The sequence below is a fragment of the Anser brachyrhynchus genome (assembly GCF_964034855.1).
Source record: "Anser brachyrhynchus genome assembly, chromosome: 3".
NCBI classification, from domain to species: domain Eukaryota; kingdom Metazoa; phylum Chordata; class Aves; order Anseriformes; family Anatidae; genus Anser; species Anser brachyrhynchus.
The window spans coordinates 50,801,401-50,828,976 of NC_137696.1; the positions used below are offsets into that span (position 1 = coordinate 50,801,401).

At 38.5% G+C, this 27,576-nt stretch overlaps 1 protein-coding gene across 7 annotated transcripts; it reads left to right on the top strand.

Annotated features, from left to right (window-relative positions):
• RNASET2 (ribonuclease T2) lies at positions 1–26,535 on the top strand. 7 transcript variants are annotated; one of them, XM_080588468.1, is made up of 11 exons: positions 95–1,001; positions 1,141–1,365; positions 5,032–5,136; positions 7,530–7,596; positions 13,050–13,105; positions 14,025–14,082; positions 14,973–15,043; positions 19,375–19,488; positions 21,618–21,663; positions 21,873–21,947; positions 23,830–26,535. In XM_080588468.1, the coding sequence occupies exons 3-11, from the start codon at positions 5,048–5,050 to the stop codon at positions 24,019–24,021; spliced, it is 768 nt and encodes a 255-aa protein (XP_080444594.1). In that variant the 5' UTR covers positions 95–1,001; positions 1,141–1,365; positions 5,032–5,047; the 3' UTR covers positions 24,022–26,535. The 7 variants fall into 7 exon arrangements, with proteins under 7 accessions (XP_080444597.1, XP_080444594.1, XP_080444591.1 ...); XM_080588465.1 differs by having other exon boundaries at positions 878–1,027; XM_080588469.1 differs by having other exon boundaries at positions 878–1,027; positions 13,053–13,105.
• Positions 26,536–27,576: the final 1,041 nt, after the last annotated feature.

Below are 27,576 nucleotides of genomic sequence, written 5' to 3' on the forward strand. Positions count from 1 at the left end.
CTGAGGATGAGAGAATAACCCAGTGTTATGTCTGCTGGCTCCTCATGGGCAGTGACGAAGATTTCTGTGCCAGATGGAGCGGCGATGCCCTCAGCAACAGGGGGAGAAGAAGCAATGATGAATACAAGGCTCTGGAGAACTTTATTATTTTTAACTCTTAACAAAATTTCTGAAACTTCTGATACCTCAGACACTATCAGGGACAACAGCAGATGGATCACTGGCTCCATTCAGCACGACATTTTCATGTTTCCATAGAAAGGTGGGAAAGATTAGTTTTGCCTCATCCTCCTTGTTACTGTGTAAACATAACTAGAGTATGTTACCAGTGAATAATAATGCAACTTTAAACAAAGACTTTACCACAAAGACTGTAATTATTTTGTTCAAAACAACTGCTGTTTTGCTTGTGGAGGTAGATCTGCCCACATATTTCTCAAGCGTATTCACGGAGGACGGTTGCGACATATCCCCCGTAGCTCAAAAGTACACAATAGGCATTAACGATCGCACATGGCATTTACGATTCACGCATCACCAGAGAGACGGGTGTTTGCTGTGTGGTTTGCCACAGCAAAGAAGCCAGCCAAGTCTTGTCTGGGACCCTTGTGATCGCTGCCTTGGGCTCCCTCTCCCTGGGAAGCGGCCCGTTGTTTCCAAACCCGACTGCCGGCGTTTCCAGCCTCCCCCGGCATTTTGAGGAAGCACAGCTACGTGCCAGCGTCCCTTAGCTCCCCCCACCCGCGGCTTGAGCACACTTAGGGCACGCAGCTGCCTCGCACGGCCTGAGGACCCCTCCCCGGGCCACCCCGGCCCAGCAGCGCCCTGCCTCGGCCGCCTGGAGGCCAGGCGGCGACTCCCGGCCATAGCGGGCGGAAGCGCGATCCCCGGCGGGGAGGCGGGCATGGCCTCGGCCTCGGCCTCCTCCGGGGCGGGCGGCCCGGGTGCGCTCCGCCCTCAGCCTCCGGGGCCAGGAGGAGGAGGTGGAGGAGGAGGTGGAGGTGAACACGAACACTTGTCAGTTTTGGTATCCTCTTGTCACTTGCAGTCATCTCTCTGAGGTTTTGGCTGTGCTGCGTTCTTTGCAGAAATGTCTCTGTATTAAAATGTGATTTTTTTATTTTTTATTTTTCCCCACAGGAAAAAAAGTTCCAACGCCGCGCCCGAAGTGGAGCAGCGTGCGGGTTAATGTGCGAGCAGAGCACACGTGCAGCCTTGCTCGAGACTTCCCCAGGAAGTCAGCGGAGCTGCTGAGCGCAGCACCGAGCTCGCCCCAGGCTCCTTCCAAAACCTCTCGTGCCCCAGCTCTGCTTTGTGAGAGACGTGGCGAGAAATTTCTGCTAAAGAGCTGCAGTGACAGTGGACGTGAGTATTGCGTTTGGAAATCTTTAAAGTGCTTTTCTAGTTACTTAGCGGTCAGACTTGGAAAGAGGGGGTAGCCAGGAGAGGTAATGTAAAAACTGCTAGACCTGAGAGCATTGCTAGAAATAAATTAGTGCTTCTGACACAGGGTTTAGTAACATGGCTGTCTAACTTGTTGTGGCAGAGGTAGCGTGTGTTCCCCTGCTTGAGATGGCACCACACCTGGGTGCTCCTTTTTGCACTGCTAGCTGCCAGGTAGCTTGAGCTGCCCTGTGCTCTCTAGCCACTGCTGCCGACATCAAGCAGCCTGTGAACTATGTAAGTCCTCTCACAAATGCCTAAGTGCTCTTCTGCAGCCTCTTTTCTGTTCTCTGAGTCGATATGCCTGAACTAAATGTAAACCAGGAAACTTTACGTGACCTTTATTGGTCAAGCTAGTTGTTAAAAGCCAAAACGAAAGTAAGGGAGTAGAATAAAGTTAATTGCTGACATCCAAAAGAAGCATGTGCTATGTCAACAGTCTCTTCAATGTGCTGTATTAGAATTTAAACAGTAGTAAACATGTTAAGGATCCTGTCAGTATTTATTACAAAAGCAAGTTCTGCCAAGTCCTTGTTAAGTCTGGGCAGGTAATTTTGACATCAGCACTGAGCAATGTTTTTATAGCTGAAAGTGGGATCATCCTGACAGTTACAAACACACACAGCAGTGCTCTGCATTAGTATCCAGACACAGTAAACCAAGAATCATCCTGAAGCTGTTCTTATTACTTGGGTTTTTATCTATAGGGAAAATGAGTCAATAGACTAAAGTTTGAAGTAGTGACTTTGTGCTTCTGTGCATGTTTCATTTTTAAGTAGTAGGTTCTCCTAATTACAATCTTTTGGAATATTATGACTTCTTATAATGAACTTTCATAATAAAAAATTCATGTTTCCTCTTATTAACATATCTTATGCTAATTACACACCAAATTATACACCTTTTTTTTTTCCTTGTACGTGTGGAATTAGAAATCTGGTGTAATTTACTAAACAAAAGTAAATTTCCATTAAAACATGAACACGCTTCATACATCTTAGTTGTTAATACAGTTTTAATTTGAATGTGTATTTCCTCAGGCCTGTGTCCTTTGGGTGCTTTTCAGGTGAGACTGACACTTTTCTCCTCCCACCATCAGTTTCACAGACTGATAAAAGATGAACTCAAGTAAATTGCTTAGTCTGTCATGATGATGTCACCATAGCTCCACTGTTTTCTTCCTAGTTTCCACTAGGGTCTTCCAAACTAAAACCTCAGCATGTATTGCTTATCAGTGGAAAATGTCCTTATATAAAAGTTTAGAGGCTGTTAGAACTATTTGCTGTCCCTGTTGTCCTTATGCTCCAGTTTCAGGGGGCAAAGCAATAGCAGAATAAACATTATTCCATTGATCAGATAACAGCATTTTCTGAAGCCCTCAATCAAGCTGTTATTTGACCAAATGAAGGGCTTAAATGACAAAGTAGATTATTGCCTTTATGCTTTTTTGCAACTTTGTCTCTGGAAAAAGTCCATTTCTTTGTGCCTGCCTGCCCTGTGAAGTCATACCAGTTTGCAAAAGAAGTGTCATAATGCTTGCTAGCTTTTCTTTCACAATCTACTTCCTGAAAATGTTTGTTTTTTCTCCCAGACCCTTCTACAGTGTAGCCTTTCTGATGATGCTGTGTAACATTATTGTCTTTACTTGGTACTCTGAGCTGTCTGAAGAAATGTGATTTTGGAGGCAGGGCAGAATCTTATGTGAAGACTCCTTATGTCTCTCAATGTTTTAACTTGGCTAGGTGGTTTATCATGCAGAAAGATTAGTCTTGCTTGCTTGATTATCGAATGAAAAGAACAGTAGGTGAAATCATAAACAGGTCTATAAAGCTCAATATCACTTTATTAATTCCTGCTGTTCATGTGGTGAGACTCAAATTCACTTTAAATGCAGAACTCCTAAGGAGATTGAATACCCTGCAGTTAATTGCTTACTTGTGATTTTTTTTTTGTGTGTGTGTACAGTAAGTGAATATAACACATCTTATATGACAGAAGTGGTTTTGTTTTGGCTATTTATCAAAATTTAGTTTTACATTATTAATCACTTTTGTATATATACGACATAGCACACAGTAAGTTTTATGATTTTTTTGTGCTCATTCTCAGCTCATTAGTGAAAATCCTGCATCTCTCTCTCTGTCTCTTTCTGAAACTAGATTAGAAAAAGTTGTCAGGTAAGGTTTGTTTAGTGATATTGTATGTTAAAGTAGGCCAGACTGTTTACCTTGATAATATATATATATCCATCACAAATTTATAGAAAAATTAACATTTGAAAGAAATAAATAGCTTAATGGCTGCAATTCCTTCACAATTTGGCAAAAATTCGTAATAAATCTGTGTGGTTAATTTAGACAATTATTGCCCCAACCCCGCACCAGTATTGAATTTTTGACACATTTTGCAAGCCGGGAGTCCATCTCCTGTGTAGATGAGCTCTGCCACAGATGTTTTGCAGAACTGCAGGTGTCAGGCTCATAACTTGGTCCAGAGCCGCATGATAATGGTGGAGAAATGGACTCTTGCTTATAAACAGCTGTGGATTAGAATTGCACCGAATTTCCTAAAGTTAGCTGTTATGGCTGAATCAGTACTGTCTTTACTGCTGTCAAAATGGGCTTTTTTTGGCCATTATAAGAGGGGATTAATTTTAAAACCTTCATGAAAAAAGGGATATCAATTGTGTAGTGAGTGGTGTTGGAACAGGGCATAGGCTATACACAGGGTATCTGTGTGTACTGCAGTCTGTGGGGCTGTCAAAATGAGGAAGTTGGAAAGTAGGTTTGGTAAGGCGTTAAAAATGGCATGTAAATATGTACTTGTGCTCCTATTTCTGGCATCTAAGAGGCAGCATTTGAAATGCTGTGATGTATTTGTACAGTAGGCATTTGTGGTTTTTAGACTTGTGCTGAGTGAAAGTTGCCTGTTGGTGAAAGTTAAGGTGGTTTTCTGTCTGTTTGCTTTTTTCCCCTGATTTCCAGGGTTCACAAGGTGATAGGTAGACCAGTCAAGTGCCTGTTTTTGTAGAGGCTTTTACAGGTTTATAACAAGAACTGGCACCAATTCGTTTTTAGCAGCATTTTTTTTTAAACATCAGTTTAGTAGCTGACTTGCATTTAGAGGGAATTTCATCCTTAGACATCATAGTTTAGTTCCAGTGGGTTTCTAATGTCAGCCTTGGTCAATCCAACATGAATGTTCAATGTTGACTTCAAAGTTTCTTTAATGAGTCACTCCTAGCACGTGAGCTGACCACAAGTATAGTCTTACATTACCCTAAAGTATAGTTGCGTGGAAAATGTATGCATCTTTGTTTATTGGAGAGGGGTTCTTCTGAGACCAAAAACCAAACCAACCAAAGAAAAAACCTCAAAGCTGATCTCACCTATTAGTTTATGAAAGTTAGAATATAAAAACTGGAAAATCAGGCATAGCCTTGAAAGAGATCCTCATTTTAATCATTCCTGTAAATGTAGAGTTGTTATTGCCTGCTTTTTCTGATATACTTCTGTTTTTCTGTGTTTCTACACTTGCAATTAAGAACATTGGATAAGTAAAAGATTTCTTTTAAATACTTTTTTACAGCTATCTGATTAACAAAATGAAGCCTGCTAAGCTGCACTATTGGATTTTGGGTTGTGTTTCTATGGCCTTATGTTGTTGGTGTACTTCAGATAAATTCCTTCAGAGGTAAGACATGATTAAAAAAAGAAACCTCTAATAGTTACTTCTTAAGGGCAGAACATTATAGTTTAACTTCTAATGTGTGTAAATTTTCTTGCTTTACTATGTGCTATTTTTGATGTGTTACGCTTTCCTTAGAAGACTGGTAAAGTGATTCACATACGTTAGCTGGGGGAGTGGAGAGCTTGGTGAAAAAAGAGGGAAACTTAAATTACAATTGCTAAACTTAAAAGCTTCACAGTTTTGCTTTAGATAAGTTGTTTAAACTTGCAATGTAATGGTGACAAAAAAGAAAACTAATTCTGGGACCAGTAAAAACTGCAATCACTCCTATGGGATGAATTGCACCAACTGTATACTTCTGCTTGTTTGTTTGGACTTTTTTCTTTTTGCATGCTGTTTTCTCAGTTCCATTAATTTTAAATTCTTTTTCATACAGCATCCCGGCTAGGTGTGCAGCCTTTTGGTTGTTGCTGCGCTTGGCAAAATCTGGGCTCAGATGTTGACTTGTTGGTGACTTAGATGCTGTCCTGAGGTTTCTCAAAATCACAGGACTTGAGCTATGGCTTGGCCATGGTGGCAACAGTGGCAGCTCTGAATAGAGGCACAGTGCTGAACTGCATGGTGCCCGGGTAACTTGTGTTGAAAACAAAGGGAGACATTCCTGATGTGTTTAAAATGGCTTTCCTTGGAAAGCCTTTCTAGTACTAAGCTTAAGTTTCTAAAACTTACATTTTTTAATAACCTAAATCAATTTTCTGATCTATCACTAGCCAAAAAAGGCTGATTTCTCATTTTAGGAGAACTTGTTTTGGCATGCTCGTCATTGTGGAAATTCACCTACAATTTCAAATATAGGTGAAAGATAGTATTTTTCTAAGCAAGGAAATTAAGTGCTCTACAATATTAGGGAATTCTTGTATTCAGGCTTCCACAGCAAAAACAGTTTCCACAGTAAAAAACAGTTAGAAGCATTAATAGCTTTCATTGTGACTATGCCTGATTTGTTCTAGACCTATTTGGCTAAATTATTTAGAAAACACATATGCATGTGAATATTTAAGAATAAACATGACCATTACAAACTAGCAAAACCAGAAGGAAAAAAAAAAAAGGAACTGATGTAACATGAGAATATCCCTACTCCTTCAAGTTGAGAAATAGCTTTCTCATACAACTTTTTTTTTTTTAATACAAACTCCAGCAGGCACAAACAAGGAGACATGGCTACTGGCTTCCAGAGAATAATTATTTTGACACTTCTGCACATAGTGCTGTCAGTTTGAACAAGTCGCAATTTTGCTGTTTTTTTTTTTTTTTCACCTGTTGTTTAATTTAGTTACTTAATGTGGTTGCTTTATAGCATCTGTTTTAATGCATCTGTTGTAGTGTCTGAAGCAACAGGTTTTTATCCACTTCCAGTTTATCCAGAATGTCTGCTTGGAATTGTTGGAAAATGAAGATGCTTCTGTAGAAGTGTTGAAGATACTTTTTAAAGTGTCACTTTAAACAAATCACACATCACTTTTTAAACAAAATTTGTGAACTTTTTTTCTTGTGTAGGAATAAGATAGTACTTATGCCTCTGTGAATTATAGATCTCTTTATCCTAAAAGGCTTTGAAGCACAAGTGCTTTTGTAAAATATGGGAAATTCCTTCTTTATTTCTTAGGTATGGTCTTATAGGCTGTGTCACAGTTTCATATTTTTTTTAATACTTGAAAATTAGTTAATTTATGTTAAGCATTTAAAAATGCAGTGTTTGTCTGTAAAATAATGAATTAAGCATTTCTGAGGTTTATGGTTGTTACTTTTTTTATTCTGATTTTTTATTCAAATTTTTTTGTCTGAAAGGTTGGTGACACTTGCCAGATCAAATTATATCTCCTGTAGTGTCAGTTGCATTGTTTGTGCTTGACTGGAGTCTTTCATTTCAGAAGAGTGCTTACAGTTCCAAGAATGCTGTATACTTTCTTTTTAGCTAATGCATACATCAAGCAGAATTAGAAAATTCTTAATATCCTAAGAAAATATCTGTTGTTGTTGTTAAAGCTTGCCGGTAGGCACCTTCCTAAATATAAAACAGAACACCACATTTTTTTTCATATCTTAAGAAGTAGGAAGCATATGGAGATACGATGCCAGATATGGAATTTGTTTAACAATGAGGGGGTATTAGCAGGTTTCTAAACATGCTGTTTCTATGTGATCTGTTATAGTTTGGTCCTGCACTGTTGGGAGTTCTATTGCAATAGAAGCTGTAAACAGAACCAGCCAGCTAAAGGCAATGTGTTATCCTATATATATATAGGGGATATATAGTAGACATTGTGCTGCTAACTGGAGGTGTTGTTCTTTTCAAAATACTTGAGAAAAAAAAAAATATTTTCTTCCTCCAGTGACAGCCACCCTCATACCTGGAAGAAGCTTTATCTTGCTCATCATTGGCCAGTGACTGTATGTAAGGTGAGATTTTTGTGTTTCATTCTCTTTTATCCTGTCAAAGGGAGCCTTGGACAATAAGTGTTTGAAAAGAGTAAATAAAGCCCCTTAAGCATTTAGTCTTGTTTATACACCTATATCTTTATAAAAGGTTTGACTGATCTTGGTGGAACTTTTGTAACTTTCTGAGTTTTTCTCTACTGTAGCTGTAAAGAGAGAATCATGGCATGCTATAACTATAATAGTCAATGTGGGACATACTGTACTCTGTCTTAATTGTTACGTGTTTTTTCATCTCTCATTAGTCCTAGACTTTTACCAGACTCTGTAAGCAAACTTGCATGCCCCGTTTGACTGAAGACAGCAGATTAGTATTTAAACTGTCTGCTGCACAACAAGGTTTAGTTTTATAATGTTGGCTTCAAAGTTTTAATGATAACGCATCAAATACAGATTTGGTCTAGAAAAAGAGAGTGCTGTAAAGCTGTGGGTGTCTTGGAGCATTTCTGTGTTTGGGGGTGGGAATGAAAAATGAACCTGACCTCCCAATACATGTCTTTCAAGAACATAAATAAGAATTGTAATTTTATGCACCTTTTGCTATTAAATACCTATTACCATCTGGTAAATAGAACATTTTTTTAATGCAGGAAATCTTTGAAGGCCTCTTCTTATATAGTTGAATTAAAATATGCTGTACTTCAAAGTGGAAGATGTGATCAGATTTACTGACACAAGGATTAAGTACTCAGAGGGTAATACAGAAGCTTTAGTCTCAGTCAAATGGTTTTGGAGCCAAAAAGGTCCCACTTCTGGGACATTTAGGTTTATTTATTACAATAGTAGAGTCTTTTTTTTTAATGCTCTAGGTACTTTTTAATTTCTCATTCCTATTTCTGGAACTACATATAAAAGCAGTAGCAGCAAAACTTATATAATGCCAGAAACTTCTGCGGAGAAAAGGATGTGCTTTACACTAGTTAAACGTATAGGGGAGATAACAATATGAAAGCTCTGCATTTAACTGAGACCAAGGACTGGCCAGTGTTCTGGTTTATGTTTGTTTGCTCTTTTTTTGAGGTGGGTCAGAGGGAGACCTGATGCACTTTGTGTCTGATTTTTTTTTTCTTTTTTTCTTTTGCTTAACAAACATCACTGTAACTAACTTCAGGCAGAGGTGTTGGTCTTCTGGAATATGTAGCACCTGGCTTGAGTGGGCATTCAGAGTCAGTAGAAATTCAAACCCTCTGCGTGAGTGAATGAGATGCAGAGTCATGAAGAGTGAGAAAAACAATCAGTTCGGGCACTATGTGTGGGCTGCTACTCTTAATTCTAGGGTACTGCTGTTGGTAAATTGGCAAATAACCTGTATTTACTTACAGTGAAATTGCAGTGAATAATTGAGGATATTAAGCTTCAGAAAATGTAGGCTTTCTTACACATTATGTTAATTCCTTCTGATTTTCTGACAGAAGCATCCCAAAGGAGGGAAGAAAAAATGAAATTAAAATCGTGTGAAGTGACTTTTTGCCCAGTTTCACTTCCCTTAGTCATACGAAGACGTGGAGTTCCAATTCTACTCTTCTATCAGCTTTCTTTTTGTTAAGCTATGTATTAACTTAGAGGGGTTCCCAAATTCTGCTGTTTCTTTTTTTTTTTTCCTTAAAAAAAGTATATAGGTTCTTCAGCATCTTCAGTGTATTTATGTATGATTGCTATTTTATTTCAGTGAGGAAATATTTTTAATATCATTCTTCAGTTTAAAACTGTTGACATGATATCAAAAGGAAAAACAGTATCTGGGTGAAGGAAACTGCATAATGCATTATATCACTTAATGTTTACAAAAAGCTTTGTTACACGACTTTGTGCAAGTACTTAGTAGTTTATGCTTCCTGTGTAAAGGAACCTGGTTACAGACTGGGAACTTCACTTCATACTGTATTCTTGATAGGTGTGTGGATGACCTGCATCTTAACTCCTCTTTTGTTTGTATATCTGTGTGCATCAAAAAGCGTTTAAGGTTTTCAGAGTCCTGAAAGGCCTTTTTTTAAAATTTAGTGGACACATTTCAGCATGCTAGAAACTTGAGACTGTACATCTCTCGGCTCTTCCTGTGCTTTAAGATGTATGCAATTGTGTTCAACTGGTGTGTTTTTTAATACTGAGTGTGATCTGCACAATTAAACTGGAAAGTACATGTTTTAGAAAAAAACTGTGGTAAGTTCAAACTTAGACTTTTCAGTCCCAAATGAGTGTGAATCCTGTTAGGTGGAAGTAGGAGCAAGTCGAGGGCAGCCAGAGGGATTTTTTCCTCACCTATTATGGAGTTATGAAGATCTTTAATTCAAGAACTTAGAGAAATGTTATGATTACAGCTTTTGTTTCTTGGAGACTGTAAAAAGAGAAGATCTTTTCTGGGTGTTCCCTTGTGAAATGGGGCAAATCTGATGCAAGTGTGTATGCTATTCAGTTCCTGCTGTGGTGAGAATGGGAAGGATTATAAAGAAATGGGTACTAAACCCTGTTGTGATCTTTTTGCAATATATATGTGCTGATTAAATGAAAGAATCAAGGAAAGGACAACAGAACAAGCTGGTGAACAGAGCCACCTGAATTCAAGTTTGAATGTAGTGTTAAGCAGCAGATTAATTTTTTCATGAGATAAAAGATTTTCCTAATTCCAGTCTCTGGAAATAGTTGTGTAGCAAAGACTTAAGGAAGAATAAAACCACTATTTTTCTTCTTTTTTTTTCTCCTTTTTTTCTGATAAAAAATAGTTGCATAATATAGAAAGAATTAAAGGGAGTAAGGGGGATGGCAGTTCAGTGTTGTGATCAAGCATTAGATCAAAAACTTTCTCAGGCAAAACGATTCCTTTATCTCTGTGTATGCTTGTATATAAAACTACCTCTGAAGTGAGTCAAGCACTAGACATGCTATTTTGGAACAGAAGAGAAAATGTTTTCCTAAATACCAGTGTAACTCCGAAGATAACTCTTAATCTACGCCTCCAACTTCTATGTGAATAATGTCTGGTATAGTTGTTTGTGCGGGTCTCTGCTACGTGCTGTAAGGATAAACACACAAAAGGATTTTGTGTGTTATCTCATGCTGGAGAAAAACATCCTACAAAAAGTAAATATGTTTTGTTTCCCTCCTCCCAATCTTTTTTTTTAAAACAATCTTCTAAATTCAGTCCTTTCATTGACAGTTTTCAGTGGCCCTTCCGTGTTGGCCATCTTGGCTCCAGCGCTTCCTCGCAGCATGGCGGTGCTGCAGAGGCCCACTGCTGCTTGTCTCAGTGTTACCGGCCACATAGTTAGCTAGGGTGGGTCTGGTTGTCGAATTATTTTAAAACAGGAGAAGACAATGTTCCTTTTTCCAGTTAACCTGGTCTGGAAGAGTTTCTGAGGTCCAGTGCCTGCTTGTAAATACATGTTTGTAACTCCGTTTCAAGTTGGCAGCTGCCTGAGTTTGAAACAATCCCTCAGCAGTCAGTATATGGTAAACAGGAAGGCTAACACGAAGTGTTTTGCAGAAGTAGCGGGGATACCCAGCTTCTCAGGATGATGTTTGCTTATTTTACAATGTTGGTTTAAAGGAAACGTTGGAAAAATACCATGGCTAGAACTGGAAAGAAAGATGAATGAAGCTGGCCAAAATGCTGTGTGTGACCTTCTGTGTCACAGGTGGCACTGACTGTATGGTGCTGCCAGCCTGCAGCATAACACCAACAATATCATGAAATGTGTAGAAAAAATAGCTAACTGGGTTAATGCTGCAATAGGGTAGAGCTGATTCCTGGCGTCCCACAGACCTAAAGCTAAAAGGACACTAGTTCTTTGTTCAATTCTACCCAGTGTTTATGTGCCAACTGGCTTGAGGAGGCTTTTACCCACTGGAAACAGGCTGGTGACTTCTAGTGTCATGCCACTGAGCTTTTCAGAGTCAGTGCAGGGTCCTATCTGATCTTTAGGGAGACTTTAAGATGTTGGCAGTCTAATCACATTTTGACCATTTAGCTTTCCTTCTGACTACAGAATATATTGTTTCAGATTGGAACCAAAATGGGTCCTGGGTCTCAGTCTAAACCCTGATTGAGTAAACTGCCTTAAATTTAAAATGCTGTGGGGTTTCCTTTAGCTTGAATGGGAACTGCGGTAAAAGATTGGGTAAGAAGCACAACTGCACTGTTCTTGTTCCCACCCTGGTTGCACAAGCTGATTATCTGGCAGGCTGTTTTTCAGGGAGTGATTAGCCACTGGCTATAGATTTACTGTATTTTGGGCTGGATAGCTGCAGTCTTTCAGCTCCAGAAAGCTTGTGTCGTTACAAGAGCGGTATCGTTTAGATGCTTCCAAAGTGTGTTTGCTGAAAACCTGTCAGGAATAAACGCTGTTGCTGGGTCTAATTGCTTTTATTTGTTGGTGGCAGGAGGGAAGAGGAAGGAAATTGGCACAGAACATGAAAGTCTTGCAGATGCTGCAGTTTTGCAGCCACTGGTTTGTGGCATGCATAAGGCAATTAGTGAGATTACAGGTCTCTCTGCACTTGTCTACACTGCTCTTGTTCCAGCATCGCATAAAAGGCATTGTAGCGTAATTAAGGCAGGATATGTGATGCAAGCTAAAAAGGAAAGCAATTATTTTGGGGAAGGAAAGTATCAAGAGGCTGTTATTTAATGGAGAAAAGTGTTTACTGAAAAGAGCCCTAATTACTAAGCAGGGTAATCAAGGAAAATACAGTAATGTTATTCTGTGATGTTTGAATGTAGACATTTTTGTTTGTCTGTTGAGGAATATGTATTCTGCTCTAAACAAGAGTTAACGTTTAGGCTATTTCTCCTGCATTATCTGAAGTTTTGGCTGGGGGTATTGTTGGCAGGAATGTATATGTTCTTTCCTCCTCTTTCTCCCTTTCCTTGTCCCTCAAGTCAAAACACTTTAATGTACTCTTTGTATTTTTTTTTTTCTATTTTTAATATAAGACCAAAAGTACTCTTGGACACTTAAAGTGTGCTTGTCCAATATTATAGCTTATTTTGATTTTTTTTTAAATTTTATTTTAATGGTTCTGCACTCCTTGAAAAGATCCAGTGATGAGAAAAATACTTAGAATTGCCACCTAGAATATAAGATAAATGTAGAATTACCTCTATTCATTTAGCATGGATCAGACTACTTCCTATTAGCTCAGAACCTGTCCTTTGTCTTCTTTTCGTAACTGCCCATTCAGGATCCCCCCCTGGTGTTCACTTAATCTGCTTCAAAACTTTAGTGCTTGCTGGTGTCAGCTAAGCAACACAATTCATAACAGGTTCAAGTAACTGGAGTTCACCTGAACTGGTCTGTGCAAGCAAAAACTCTCATGTCTTACTAGTGCTTTGGGCCACCAGTGAATGAGCTTTTATTTTCCCTCTAAACCATCATCCCTGGACACACATAACAAATATTCTATATTTTTGTTTTCCACAGCAGAATGCTAATGATTGTCAAGATCCGCCGGAATACTGGACAATTCATGGACTGTGGTATGATTGTAGATTGTTTTTTATTTCAACCTGGAAACGTTGAAATTTAAGTTTCATATAAGGATGTTTAGTGATGTTTTTGAAGTGCTCAATCTATCTGTTTAATCTTATAATTGCTTCAAACAAAAGCCTTTGTTTTTCTGGAAATCCAAAGTCTATGTTTTGATATAAAACTATTGTGCACTCTTGTATATCCCATGATTCACTGAGCTACTAAAATCTTCTTGTCACATGAGCATTTTGTTTATACAACTCTTTATAACATCACTGATGTTCTCAAACAGAAAGGGAAGTATGGTTTCCCCTCTTTCTTTTTCTTTCTGAGTACACAGGATTTGTTAATGTCTCACGAGTGCCTGTGCCTTTAAGTACCTTAACTCAGCACAAATATTGTAAAAGTACACAAAAAACAAATTTGTTTCAAAGGAATCAACTACCTGGAATTATTGTCCATGGCAGCAATTTGAAAGTTTTCATGAGAAACATAGGGAAAATTCAGGACGGGAGGTTGGTAAGCTGTATGTCCTGGAAAGGTGAACAGCATTATATATAGATTTCCAGTGACTTTCTGGTGGTACTTGCAGAATCGTCACTTGGTGCAGTGGTTGGGAAGGTCAGTGTCATCAGTGACATGTGCAAGACTCTTCCATATCATTACTCCCCCTGTGCACTGTTTACAGAGGGTGATGGGTTGAAAGGCCTTAGAGCTTCTATATGGGAAAAGGTTTAGCTATAATTTATATAATGATTAGTATTTTTTTACTTATAAAACACTGTAGATGCTGATGGATTACTTGCATATTTAAATCAAATTTATAGCTATAATCTTGCATATTTAAGATTCAGGCTAGTAATATGTTGTTCTTACTGTTAGTGACTTGGAAAACATCTTTTTTTCACTTCTGTTTTGCTTTTCTAGGCCTGACAAAAGTGAAGAATGTAATAGGACATGGCATTTCAATGTCACAGAGATTAAGGTATTTATTTTAAAACAAGAAACCAAAAAAAGTCATACCAAGCAGAGCTGAGTGGCATTACTTTTGCACTTCCTATGTGCAAAATCTGTAGCTCATAATATATTGCTGTTAATGTAGTTTGCTGAGAGGTATGTTCTTTCAAGGAGTCAAAAAAGGCATTAGGTGCTTCTGGTATGAATTGAAATTGCAGTGCTTGTGTTCATTAGTGGCTATTCATACTCCATTTTGCAGACATGTGATTTGTCTTGTTCAGCTACTTCTTCCTTACCAAAAAGTCTAGAGAACATAGGCACAGCTCTCCAGTGGTAACAAGTACCTGTGAAAAAATGTACAGTCATTTTGTGTTCGCTGTTCCATTTTCCACTGGAAAGTCAGAACACAGAAAATAAGACAGAGTTTCTATGTGTCTTCTCCAGTGGCAATAGTCCTCTCTCTTTTTTTTTTTTTAAAGAAAGGTTATTTATTAAAAATATCTATGTTTAATTTGCAGAATTGCACAGAATGGTTGAGGTTGGAGGGGGGCTCTGGAGGCCATGAGGTTCCACCCCCTCATGTAAGCGGGGATGGGAGACTTGAGTCTACAGCTATGAAAAGCTCCATGATTGAACAATTTCTGCAGGAACAGTAGAAGGAAAATTTTACTTCAAGGCAGTGTGTCAGTATTAATATATTCAGATAGTCACATCTACCTGTCACCACCACCAACAGCATTTTCAGAGTACTGGGGAAAAGGACCTCTCTTATTTTTCTGCAAGTAAATGTTTCTTTTGGGGCTGTTGAAAGACAAGGCTTCAGTTTTAGAAAATTTATCAATACATGTAGATTGTGTATAAAATAGTTTTTCAGCTGCAGGTAAGTTTTTATTGATAAATTACTTGTGTTATTTTTAGGATCTTATGCCAGACATGAGACGCTATTGGCCAGATGTAATTCATTCATCTTTGAATCGTACCCATTTCTGGTGAGTACAAACAACATTAAAAAGTATTTTGGATATTATTTTACCAAAAAAGCCAATCTGAATTAGTAATTCTTCAGGTAAGATGTTATGCATGAGAAGCAGCATCCAGGAAGACACTGAAAGTGATACATCTTCACACGTTCTTTTTTTTCTTTTCTTAAAGTTTTTTTGCTATAGCACCTGCAAAATGCATACTGTTGAAGAAGGGGCTGTGGCAGCAATTTTGGAGAAGTGGAACTTGGTGAAAGAGAGAGAGAGAATGTGTTTGTTCTCTTTGTCTCCAGGGAGGAGAAGCAGCTGCTGCTAACACATTTAAATCTGCATAGCAGTTGTGCTCTAGGGATGTAAAAACCCGCTGCAAGAGCAGCTCTCAGGCCTCGTCCTAGCTGCCTTCACTGTGTTGCCTGGCTTTGAGAGACCTTTTCTTTTGGACTTTCACGCAGAGGAAGGAATGGGCAAATAGGATTCATTGTATGGTCCTAGCCATTTCCCTACAGACTTTCCTCTTCTTTACTTTCCTAGCAGCCTAAATCAGATCAAATGGGAATTTGTTTAGTGATCAACCTGCTTGGCTTATAGGAAAGATTTATACCTCTCCTGACAACAGTTTTCCTTCTTTACTATGTTTCTCTTTACTTCTAAATCATCAGACACTTGGACTGAAGAGCAGTATGAGTATTATATGAGTTTGCACAGGCTTCAGTTTGAATTGCCTGTGATTTTAGTTTATAATAATGCACTCAATATAATCTGCTCTTCCAGATCTACTGTGAAAGCAGTAACATCAGGTAAGATGTAGAGTGTATAGCTTTAAATGCTGCTGCCTCTAGCTGTCTTAGCTCTAAGTGCCTCTGGGGCTTTCCTTTGGATTGGAGGACTGTTTCCTCCCTGTGTCACTAAGGAAGAATTTTGAAGGGAATGGGTGTTAATTTTAGTCTTGTCCTTGTTCTACAGAAGATCCGTGTCCTCCAAGTCCTAAACTGGTCTTACAAGTGTCTTATGGCAGTCTGAACTTGTAAATGTCAAAAGTGGTAATCTCTCTTTCTCTTTGCACTATTCCAAGGAGAGCATGACTGCCTCTTTCAGTGATATCACAAGTTTATGCCAATTTAAACTGTTCCTGGAATAAGAACAAGAAAATGTATCCTAAATCTAGCACCTCCCATGCCCTGAACACCTACCTGTTCATGAAAACAAGTGCATACCAGTTCTTGTTTTACTAACAGAGATACTTTGGTAGACAGTAGGTATAAACAGATACAAAGCCTTTTTCGTTTCAGTTCAAGGCTAGCAAACAGAACTTATTTCAATACCTGGAAACGTCACTAGTATAAAAGTGATAGAAAAGTTAGATTAGAACACCATAACCAATATTTTGATTGACAGAGTAATTCACTCCCTTTCAGTACAGTGACAAGTGCACTATAACTGGCAGTTCTAATTGCAGATTTTGTAAATGCAAGCTTTTAAGTTTTTAAGCTAGTTGAAAGCTAATAAAGTCCTGTTGTACACCTTAATTCAGTTAAAATATTTACTTCAAGTTTTTTTAAAAACATGTTTATCTCTAGTGTTAAACAAAGCCCCCCCCCCCCAAAAAAAAAAAAAAAGGAAGGACCAATATGGCAGAAAAGAGAATCTGAAAGTAAATCTGATTGATTTTCATTGTCGTACACTGAAGGCACCTCAGTTAAATAAAGAACATAAGCAGTGACAAGCAAAATGGATGTTGGATATCTCAGTGTATCACATCAGGGTTTTTCCATGACTGCTGTAATTTCATAGTATATTTCTTCATGTGTCTATCTCTAACTGGAGTTCTGGCTTAAAGGAGGAGATAAGGGTTCTTCATGGGTATTGAAAAATGGTTGTGGGTGCCTCTGTAAAGATAATTGCTCATCTCTGTTCATCTTGTGAACTGTGGCAATTGCCACCCAAGAATTTGAACTGGACAGGGTTGAATTGCTTATAACAGGATAGAGGGGTATGGGTGCTTTGGATCTCAAAATTTACTAACTGAAATTGGTTGTAAACTGTTACACATACATCTGAAATATTTTGTGGGCAGCACTTGCAGACCTTTGTTCCTATCCCAAGGAAGCAGTTTTCAAGCTGGGTTGTTTTCTACAGCCCTTGGATCCATCTGATGTGCTTCCAGCTTTGTCTACCGTATCTCCATGACTTTGAGCTTGGGGGAACTCTGTCCTTGTTGTACATAAGAAGCAGCAAAATCTCTTCTGAGGTTTAGCATTTTTTCCACACAAATGAGTTCTACTATTTCATTCCTTTGCATTTCTGCAGCCCCTTAAGATGTCATTTGTAGGATTTAGCTTCCAGGTATGCAAGTGTAGCGTTTATTCTTAAGAGCATTGTCAAGAAAATTATGGAGAAGGACAAATTACGTAGTGGCACCCAATCTAACGCTGCAACCTTCACTCCTGTGTGCTTGCCAAAGTACTTGTGTCCTATGAGGAGGAAAAAATGTCACGAAGTTCTTGTAACATATACACTCTGTTACTACCTAGCTTATAATTATGAAGAGTTACAGAAGGGGGGCTGGTCTTCGTGACTACAAGAGGCTATGTTCTGCATATGAGTTAAGGCTCAAGTAAAATGACCTTGTCAGTTGCAGCCTACATGAAGGATAATGTCTCAGTGAATAGCACTGAGACATAAATTCTTTCAATTTCTAAACAAACTGTTTATTATTCCCTGTTACCCACAACTCCTTCATTTCCTACCTGCTTCAGTTTGTATTTAAGTGGAAGAGGTGAAGGTGAAATTTCGTATGCCTGTGCTCGAGCGGTCAGAATTAGCTATATCTGCGTCACTTTGTTTTTCCACGTTGCTGTGCTGCAAAAAAATCAAGTAACAATGTGAAAAGAAATGTTATCTTAAAGTTGCTGTAATTGTTTTATAGTGACTCTAAACTCTCTCTCCAGTCTGGAACACTCAAAAGACTGATTCAAAAACTTGGGCCCAGTGTGTCCTTGGCTTGCTGCAGCCGATGAAGCACAGGCACTGTCTGTGGGTAGCTCTGTGCCTTTCTATTAAGCATCCCCACAGCCCCATGGCCTGGCCCCTGTGACCAGTGCAAACTGGACCAAACCATTCCAACAGCAGCTTCATGTTAGCAACGATATGCTTCTTGAGCACCATCAGATCTTTGGCCCTCTATCTCTGCCTTCTTTCTGGAAACAGCAGGACATTTAAATTCACATACCACTGACAGACTGTAAAAGACAGTCACAACACTTTACCATAAGGTTTACACACATGCATAAATACATATTTTTCTGAAGAAAAATAGGCATCCTACGTGCAAATCCTTGCCTCCAGCTTATTGCTGCTCCAGTAGCTATTTGGATTTGACTGTTGTCTGCCTTTGGTCCAAACCAGCTTCTCAGCCAATATCTCTTGCCAAGTTTACCTGAAATAGCTTCAATTTCTTTTTAAAAAAAAAGTCTCTTCTGTCATCAGTAATTTCAAGTCCCTTGTTGGGAAACCTGCTCTTTGACCCATGTGAAGTGGACTTCTGCAGGTGGTAAGCAATTCACTTAATATGCAGTCAAGTTGAGTGTAACAACCAAGATGAGAACACTCAACTAGGCTGAATCTGGGAACTTGGAGTTAAAATCTTCTCTCCTGTCTCAAATCCCTTGACACTACAAGTTTATTTATGAATTCTCTGTTTGGAAGTAGCATACGAATTTCTCTAGATCCAAGCATAACTTAGTCAAAGTGTTTTCATTCCTTAAGAAGAATCTAATTATTATGAATGGACAATTCAAAGGCAGATCTTTAAGTGAAAAAAAAATTGTCCTTGTGCTTCTCTGCCATTCCATGAGGTACTAAGACATCATAAGGTCAGGGAATGCTCTGGTAGTGCTAGGGTTTGTGATTAGATGGTAAATATTTGTGCACATCTGCTGAACCGACACTTATTTAATACAAGTGGCTCATGAAAACTTAAAAAACAAAATAAACAAAAACTGGTGGTCTTACTAAAAATATACTGTTTAGTCTTTCAATAAACTTAAGAATTGATACAAATGTATTTTGAATTTAACATTTTTTGTCCTGTTTGAGTTTGTCTTCCTTCAAATTACAGGAATTGTTTTCTTTTGCATTCTATTCCGTGCTGTAATTCAAATGGTAGGAGTGATGGTTTTTGTTCTTTTTTTTTTGTGCGTGAGCAGTATTTTTTGTGTGCAATATCATACTTCTTACATAAACCCTTTAAGATTCTTGACTTTAAGATTTAAGATTTACCAAGGTTCTTGATATCTGCAAATAATGTTATCTGAAACCTGAATTTTGCTTACTTCCTATAGGAAACATGAATGGGAGAAACATGGGACTTGTGCAGCCACACTTGAGGTCCTCAATTCTCAAAAGAAATACTTTGGTAAAACCCTGGAGCTCTACCAGCATGTTGATCTTAATGGGTATGTTAGTGAACTCTGTGGTCTGCTCTTACTTCAAATAGTTTATAAAAGTTTAAAATCTAACAAGAAATGAGTATAATCATCTCATGGCAGAGGGGAAATCAGTCTTAGCGTAAATTATTTCTGGTACTGGAATTCAGAGGAGATGTTGTCTACTTTGAGAAGAGTGTCTCTGGTCACTTCAGAGTCTGTTAAGGCAGCAGAGTGCTTCACAGAAACCTTTTAGACAATGTAAGCCAGAACATTCTGAGAAGCTGTATCAGCTATATCTCGCTACCAAAAGCTACGGTACCTGTAGACTTCTAAACCAAGCGTTGAGACTCTCAGACCTCTGAGTCATACTGATGCCTAACACTCAACCGTGTTTAGAAAAAGCAGTGTTCTGCTCAGAGGGAAGGACAAGCTGCAGGCAAAATTGTGCAGAACATCCTGGGAAGGGGCTGAGAGCTAGCAGCAAGAGAGGATGTCCCAAAGGGCAATGTGTCCAAGCACTGTATGTACACAACGTGGCTGCCAATGAATGTCAAAAGTGCAGAGTCCTTTCCTGATAAATGCTTGGTGTGGGTGGGAAAGGGTTCGACTCAGATTTGTTGACCAATATTTTTTTTTTTGTGTGTGTGTGTAAAAAGACAGTATCTGAGAGAGGAGAAAAGTTGTCCTTTTGTATCTAGAAATGTATATTTAAAAAAATAAAATTTTTTAAAAAAAAAGTTCATGTTCTGTCAGTGTCTTGTCCAAGCAGTCTGTTTAACAGTCTCATTCATATGCACAAAGAAAATGTCTTTCTTCCATCCCCCTCCTGTTTTTGCAGGTGTCTTGTAAAACTTAATCACATTTTTCTAGACACAGTGCTTAAGAGCACGTCATATGTAGTGTTAAAATTAATAATGTCTGATAAGTCAATTGCCTAAGTAGCGGTGATGGTGTGATTAAAACATTTTACAGATGGCACAGTGACCGATTATGTGACTCTGTAGCAGCGTGTGTAATGAAAAATAATAGAGACTGAAGCATCTTGAGGCTAATTGCTCATAGCATATTCTGCATTGTAAAAATGAGCATAATTAATTTAATCTTCACTGAAAAGAGTAAAGACTGCTAATGTTCTCATTGTGCTTCATTTATACTTTTATGAGAAAAAGTAGTGTTAGAGTGATTAAAACTTTCCAAATAAGAAGTTATTAAAAAGAGGATGTCTTACAGGCTCCTGTAAGAATGACAGAACATCATCTCTTTTATTGGCCTGCTCATATGCAGTGTCAAATGACTTTCATAAACAGGTAGACCTTTAGACGATTGGATTAAATTTCTCCAGTGCAGAACTTGATCTGGGAAGGGCTGAGCATTATTAGCACTTACGGATTAAATCCTGAGAGATGCTGAACATTCCCAGTTATTACTGAAGAAGCTGGGACTTGAATACTGAGAACCTGTTGGGTCCTGAGACTTTTTAGAAGTCCACACTTTAAGTTGTTCTCAGGAATGAATCTAAAGGAAGGGGTATATAAGCTACAAGATACTGAGAGTTACCTTGTTTTGTTATGTGAACAACCTTTCTAATAAAAAACATCCTTACAAAGTAATTTTGGAAATGTATCTGTCCTGACCTTGATGTTGATCCTTGTGGCACATGCCTCTCTCTGTGTGCTGTGCGCCTGCTGTCCCAGGAAGCCCTCCCTGCATTAGAACACGACGGTGTGTCAAGTGGCCTCACAAATCTGCCTCAGATCCCTCACAGGGGTCAGAGCACGGGGGTATGGCTTGGGGCAGGGGAAAGGAGACAGTTAAACTATATGCCCTGCCTGGCACTCAACAGAGCAATATGAAGATCCAGCAAATGACAGTAGCATAGTCCTTTCCCCTAGCTGTCTCTGAAGACTCAACTCTTCCAGCTCCTTCAACTAAGGTAGGGGAGAGGGTTTGTGCTGACCCTGCTAAGTTGGGTGGGCAGTGGCCTTTCAGAAAAGGAAACCTTCCCTTGGCCTGGCGGAGTATGAAGGAGAAGTTTCTTTTGCTTCCTCTTATTGTAATGCTTGCCAGGTTCTCATTAAGATTATTCATTTACCTTATGGTTATGAAGCTATATTTGCATATAGGAACCATGAAAATGTGTTCTATCTTTGTTTCAGTTATCTCCAGAAAGCTGGGATAAAGCCAAGCAGTACATATTACCAGGTAAGAAGCAATCTTTTATATGAAACAAGATCACGTGTTCTTCTTTCAGCATAAGTTAATTAATTTCTAGAGAGTAAATGATCTTATTTTTTTAATTGCTTTTTTTTAAGTCGTGCTTTTCTAAAACTTTTTGCAAAATTAGAAATGTGAGACCTGTTGGAAGATGTGCTAGTGACTTAATAAATTATACAAGCTTTTTCATTTTTCAGATGACTGCCATAAAAGAAGTTCTTACAAAATTTTATGGTGTAACACCAAAGATCCAATGTCTTCCTCCAGAAGAGGTAAAAACAAACACACGCTTTACCACTTTCAAACAAATAAACACTTTCTATGAAAAAAACAAAAATAGTGAAAAATCTGCAGCACAGTCTGGGTGTTCCTTTTGGGTGCCGCTCCTTAGAGATCAGATATTGCTCAATTCTTAGAATTGAGTTCACAAAAATATTGCCTACATGCTAACACCATGAATTTAAGCTTATGTTGAGCTGTAGCCTTTTCTTAACACAGAAATATTGTTAATGGAGGAACTATCCATTCTTTATGTAACAGCTTTGCTGTTAGGATAGGTGCCCATAAAGTAGGAGCTCTGGGTTTTAGAGCCCTATTTGCCTTAAAAGATTTGAACCCTCATCTCCTGCGTGAATGCTGTAACCATCATGCTAGAAGTGAACTGTAGTTGAGTACTTCCTGCTTCTGCTAAAGCTTACTTGCTCTATAGCAAATTACTAGAACCAACAAGAATGAGCTGAAAGGAGCCCATACACAGACAGCAAGTTTACGAAAACTTGCCAAGATACAGTTCCTGTTGGAGTTTAATAGCTCTTGTGTTGTCAGCTCATTTGCTTTAGTAGTGCTCTGAGGTTTTTGTACTCAGATGTCACTTCACATGAAAAAGAATTCAAGGATAAAATTATTTTAAAATGTATTTTTAAGTTGCTCTAAGCAGCAAAAATAATGAGTTGAATGTGGTTTGAACCCTCACCCACCTCTTGATGTTGAAGAAATACAGAGCTAACACAACCCCCAGTTTCTATCTCTGTTCACTGTAGTTCTGCCATTGTTTTTAGTACAATAGGGATACTGCTCATGTTATGTGACAGCAATTTACAGCTTGGATCTCCTGTGATTAACAGTTGAAGCTAATGGGTAGTAGAAAGGACAGAGGATACCCCAGGTGTTTAAAGGTAGCCCTTTCTAGAGACCCAAAGTTATCAATGCAGTGTTCTTAAGCTTTTTAAAACAAAAAGCCCAAACTAAAATAAATTTTTAAAAGAGTACATTTTTTATTTTATATCTTATGTTCATAGTGGTTTCAAAATTAGTTTTTCTTTTGGTTTTTTTTTTTCCATATGCACTTTATTATACGAATGCATTCTCTGGGGCTTTTCTTATAATCTCCTTTCCTATATGAAAGATTTTCATGCCTTACTTCCTTCTTTCCAGTCAATATTTTTTTCTCTACTCTGTTCTGAAGTCCAGAAATTACATTTCTGCTAATTTTGGCAGCCTACTTCTGTGTTCTATTCAGTAAAAAACTATTATAAAAACAAGTTTTTCTCTTTTTTTGGTGAACTTCCTTTGCTTCAATTCCCATTCTTCTGAAAAAATTGATGAAAGATGAATTTTGGGTCAGATGTATCCTTTAATATTTACAGAATTCAAACAGAGCTCCTCTCTAAGATGAACAGCTTCTGTGTAGTAGACAAATTTGGTAAATGCTAAGATAATGCCCTGTCCCCGGAGGTATTCAAGACCAGGTTGGATGAAGTCCTGGGCAACCTGATCCTAGTGGGTGGCATCCCTGCCCATGGCAGGGGGGTTGGAACTAGATGATCTTTAAGGTCCCTTCCAACCCGAGCCATCCTGTCATTCTATGATAATCTGTTGCAGCATTTCATAATGAGGCTTACTAGTTAAGCAGATTCCCCAAACTGTTACTGAATTATGGTGATGGAATGTGTTTTCTTGTTTGCTTGCTCCTTAAAGAAAAGTATGCGCTATAAGCTGTTTGAAGCGGATACCTGTAATACCTGTCCCCTTCACATTTTTCAAGAGGTAACTGTACAAACAAGCACTACTGTATTCAATAGACAGGCAGTATATCTGAAGAAGTGGTTTATTGTCTTCTCCACAATAAGCTGATCTCATTCCTCATGTTTCTAGGGTGAAAAAGCACAAACAATTGGTCAGATTGAATTCTGCTTCACCAAGGAATTGCAGCTGAGAAACTGCACAGAGCCAAAGGGTGAATCCAACAGACTGCAGACCGACTTGCAGCTTGGAACTCGAGAGTTGTCTGTCTGCAGTGACACTCTTCCAGTCTATTATCCTTCACAGGTCCAACATCGCAAATGAAGCCACAAGAATTCGAAAAACTTTTAAAACAAAACAAATCAACAACAACAACAACAAATCCCTTGAACAGTATACCTTGGAAAACAGTCTTGACTTAGCAACATTACAAAAACCCGTCTATTTCAGGATGCTGTGAGGATTTTTGCTGGAGAAAAAAAAATCTTTCGCCATTAAAGAAGGAGGGTCTGTATTGTAGTATCAGTTACATAGGCTGAAGTCTTGAATTGTTGCTCTGATATTGATGGGATCAGTATCTCATTTATAGCTCAGCCTGGACTTTTTGGCTCATTTTTAATTTGAATAAGTGTTCAAACGAGAGATGTGACTTCTTAGTTTCATATGCAGTTAAGTCTGCTACTTTAGCCACTTCTGTTTTATGCCAGTGAGTGAGAGCAATTAAGTCATTCTTTGTTTTGAAAGGATGTTTATCAGCTTGAGATGAGATGACAATTTCTTGAGAAGAAAATATTGTAGATCAGAAGAACTTGAGACCTATCTGAAGATCCTTTCACAGACAATACCCACTGTCTTGTGTAAATTAGCTTTCTAGAAGTTCTAAGTAAAGACCACATCCTTTGAAGCATTAAACCTTTCCTCACCCAGAGATCGCAAAGGACCAAAGATGACAACCTTTACATAACTCCTTAGTGAATGAAATAGCATTCACCGTGTCTTGGCTTCTCTGCCAAAAGGACCCCCAGAAGCCTCTAGTTGCAGCCTTGCCTATTCTTAGATTGACTTTGTTACAGTGACTTCATACAATTGTGAAGAATGACAGATCTTAAGTTACTGCTAGTATAGGAAAATAATGTTAGACCCTAGAAACACATTATTCTAATTTTTTTATAGTATTTGAACATTTAACATTCCCACAGAAGTGCATGCCCAAACTTTTATTTGAAAATGAGATTGTCGCAAAATCACTTGGCTCCAATAAACCGCTTTTTGTAGGTAAGCAGTAAACATTGCAGGAATTTCAGTGAAAAGTACAAATGTTAGCAGTAGTGTTTTTCTGTCCATTAACAGTTGATAACAAGCCACAAAGTTGGATGTTTCCAAATAAGACCAGATTTGGATAATATCCTCTACACAGTGCTGTGTTGATGCAAGTGTCTCAAATTGTCTTTCAAAAGAAAATTATGGCTCAAAGAAACACCTGTTAGAAAAATATAACTAAAAACATCAAATGCAATGTTAAGAACGTATTTATCATATCTTTTGGGTTTAGAAACCATTCACATTTACTCCCAATTTGACTGCACCTGTCTCTTTCATTTAAGGCTCAATTACTTTGCCCTTCTAGAATGCTGTCATTTTTTCAAGTTCTCACTTTAGAAACATGGATTTAAAAAAAAAAAAGTAATAAATATGTTTTGCACTCTATTGTGTCTACATTTCAGTAAAGTGAGGGTGTCTCTTTCAAAATGTCTTCCTTCCTGAGAGCAGGAGTATAAGTAATGTAACCGATTTGAAGTATGCTATACAGCCTTTAAAGTTGATCTTTCCCCTTCCACCATTAGGGTCTTACTGGAAGTACTAGAAATTGACCTTTGTCATCAAAACTGTGGAATTCTGAAGGGAAAAGGCTAAGGATGCAACATGGTAATTGCTATATCAAGGAATAAATTTACTGCTGTTTTAAATATGTTAGTATTCTTGGCTGAACTGGTTTCAAGTGCTGTTTGATTGTATTAAATCTGAGATAGAAGTGTTTTTTTCAGTGATTTTTGGATGGTCAGACTAAGATTCATACTTACATCGTGCTGTTGACTGTATCTGCACAGTGCCTACTCAATTCAGTGAGAACTTTGCATGCATTCAGAGCACAAAAGTTTATTCAAAGACCAGAAATAATCTACTGCTTCTCAGTAATTTTTGGACATTTCACTGACGTTCCCTGAAACAGTCAGGAAAGGTATGTTACCTTCTGGAAATGCTGTGGTGATTCAATAGTTTCTCAGGGATTGACTTTAATAATTATGCATAATATTCTGATAATAAGAACAGCAGACAGCTGTGCAGACAGTACTTTCTAAAATTCCCATATATGTATATGTTTGTGTATGTATTGTGTATGATAACGTGTTTGCAACTGTACTGGCTCTAGCTGGGATGTAGTTAACTTTCCCTGCAGCAGTCCCTGCAGTGCTGTGCTCTGCACTCGTAGCTAGAACAGCACTGGTATCACACCAGTGTTGTGTCTGCTGCTGAGCAGTGCTGGCACCGCATCAGGACTCTCCCTAACTCCCCTATGGGTGGGCAAAGATGTGAGAAAAGAAACATCACCAGGGCAGCTGACCTAAACCAACCAAAGGGATATTCCATACCATATGGTGTCACACTCAGCATTTTTTGTCACACTTTTCATCTTTTTCCACCTTTTATTGCTTTTTATAGCAATAGAGATCCAATACAGCAATGAAGGACACCACTAGAGGGTTGCTTTTTTCAAGGATTGTGTTTAAGAAATTGTTAATGCTCAAAAGCTAATAAAAGATGAATACAAAATCACAATGAGTTCAGTTAAATTAAATTCTTCCATTTCTGTTTCAGCATTACCAAGGTTCCCATTGCTGCATTTGTGATTCTGTGCAGGGCTTTATTCTTATGTTGTTGATACTGCCATGTGTCACGGTACTGATCTAGCACACTAAGGTACAGGACGGTATCAGGACACTACATAGGAAGCTAGCCCTAGAAGGCTGGGATTGCTATGCTTAGTTACTGTCTCTGAAACCAGTAGTCAGCTGTTTGTGTGTACTACTGATTGCAGTCAGTAATGAATAACATGAGTATGGGTTGTGTTGATGCTACAGTTTTAAATACCCACAGTAACAAATGTTACTAGAATTGCTGAATGGGAGTACTGTAGTGACTCTTGTGATGACAGCCTTGTTCCCCTACCTGTGCTATCCAGCTCCATTGTGTTGTTCCCTTATACCAGTCTCCTCCCAGAAGCAGTGGCGGTATCCTTGCAAAACCTCTCCACACAGCAGTAGGAAAGGGGAAACGGGAGGCAAGCCATGCTGTACTGATCCTTAAGTGGGAATACCTGGAGCAAATTTGCCCAGGACCGTATCTAGTGCAAGGGCTGGGGGGGCACTTCAGGACGCCATCTTCTACCCCTTTTCACAGTAGAAGCTGTGTGCAGAATGCTCACATATGTACATTTTAGATTATTTAGATTCTTGGCACTTCTTTGCGTAAAAGTCAATTGTTTTTAAAAAGCTTTTGCATCTTCCCAGAAGTTAGGCAGGTGGAAGCTGTCAAAATCAAGCAATGTTAATGGGTTGTGGTGTTTTTATACTAGCCACGTGAACGTGAACAGAGGCGTGAACAGAAGAATCACCGTCCTTCATTCCTGCATTTCTGCCATCTTCTACACGAGAAAAGGCAAGGAAACAAATAAAGTGCTTGGAAAGACGAGAGTGTACTTGGTTTCTATGGAATCTTTTTAAGATGACTAATATTATTTCACTTACAAAAATTATCTTTGCCTAAAGAAAACAAAGGCTTGTGAAAATGCATTCCTGTGAAAAGGACCAGCCCAAGGCT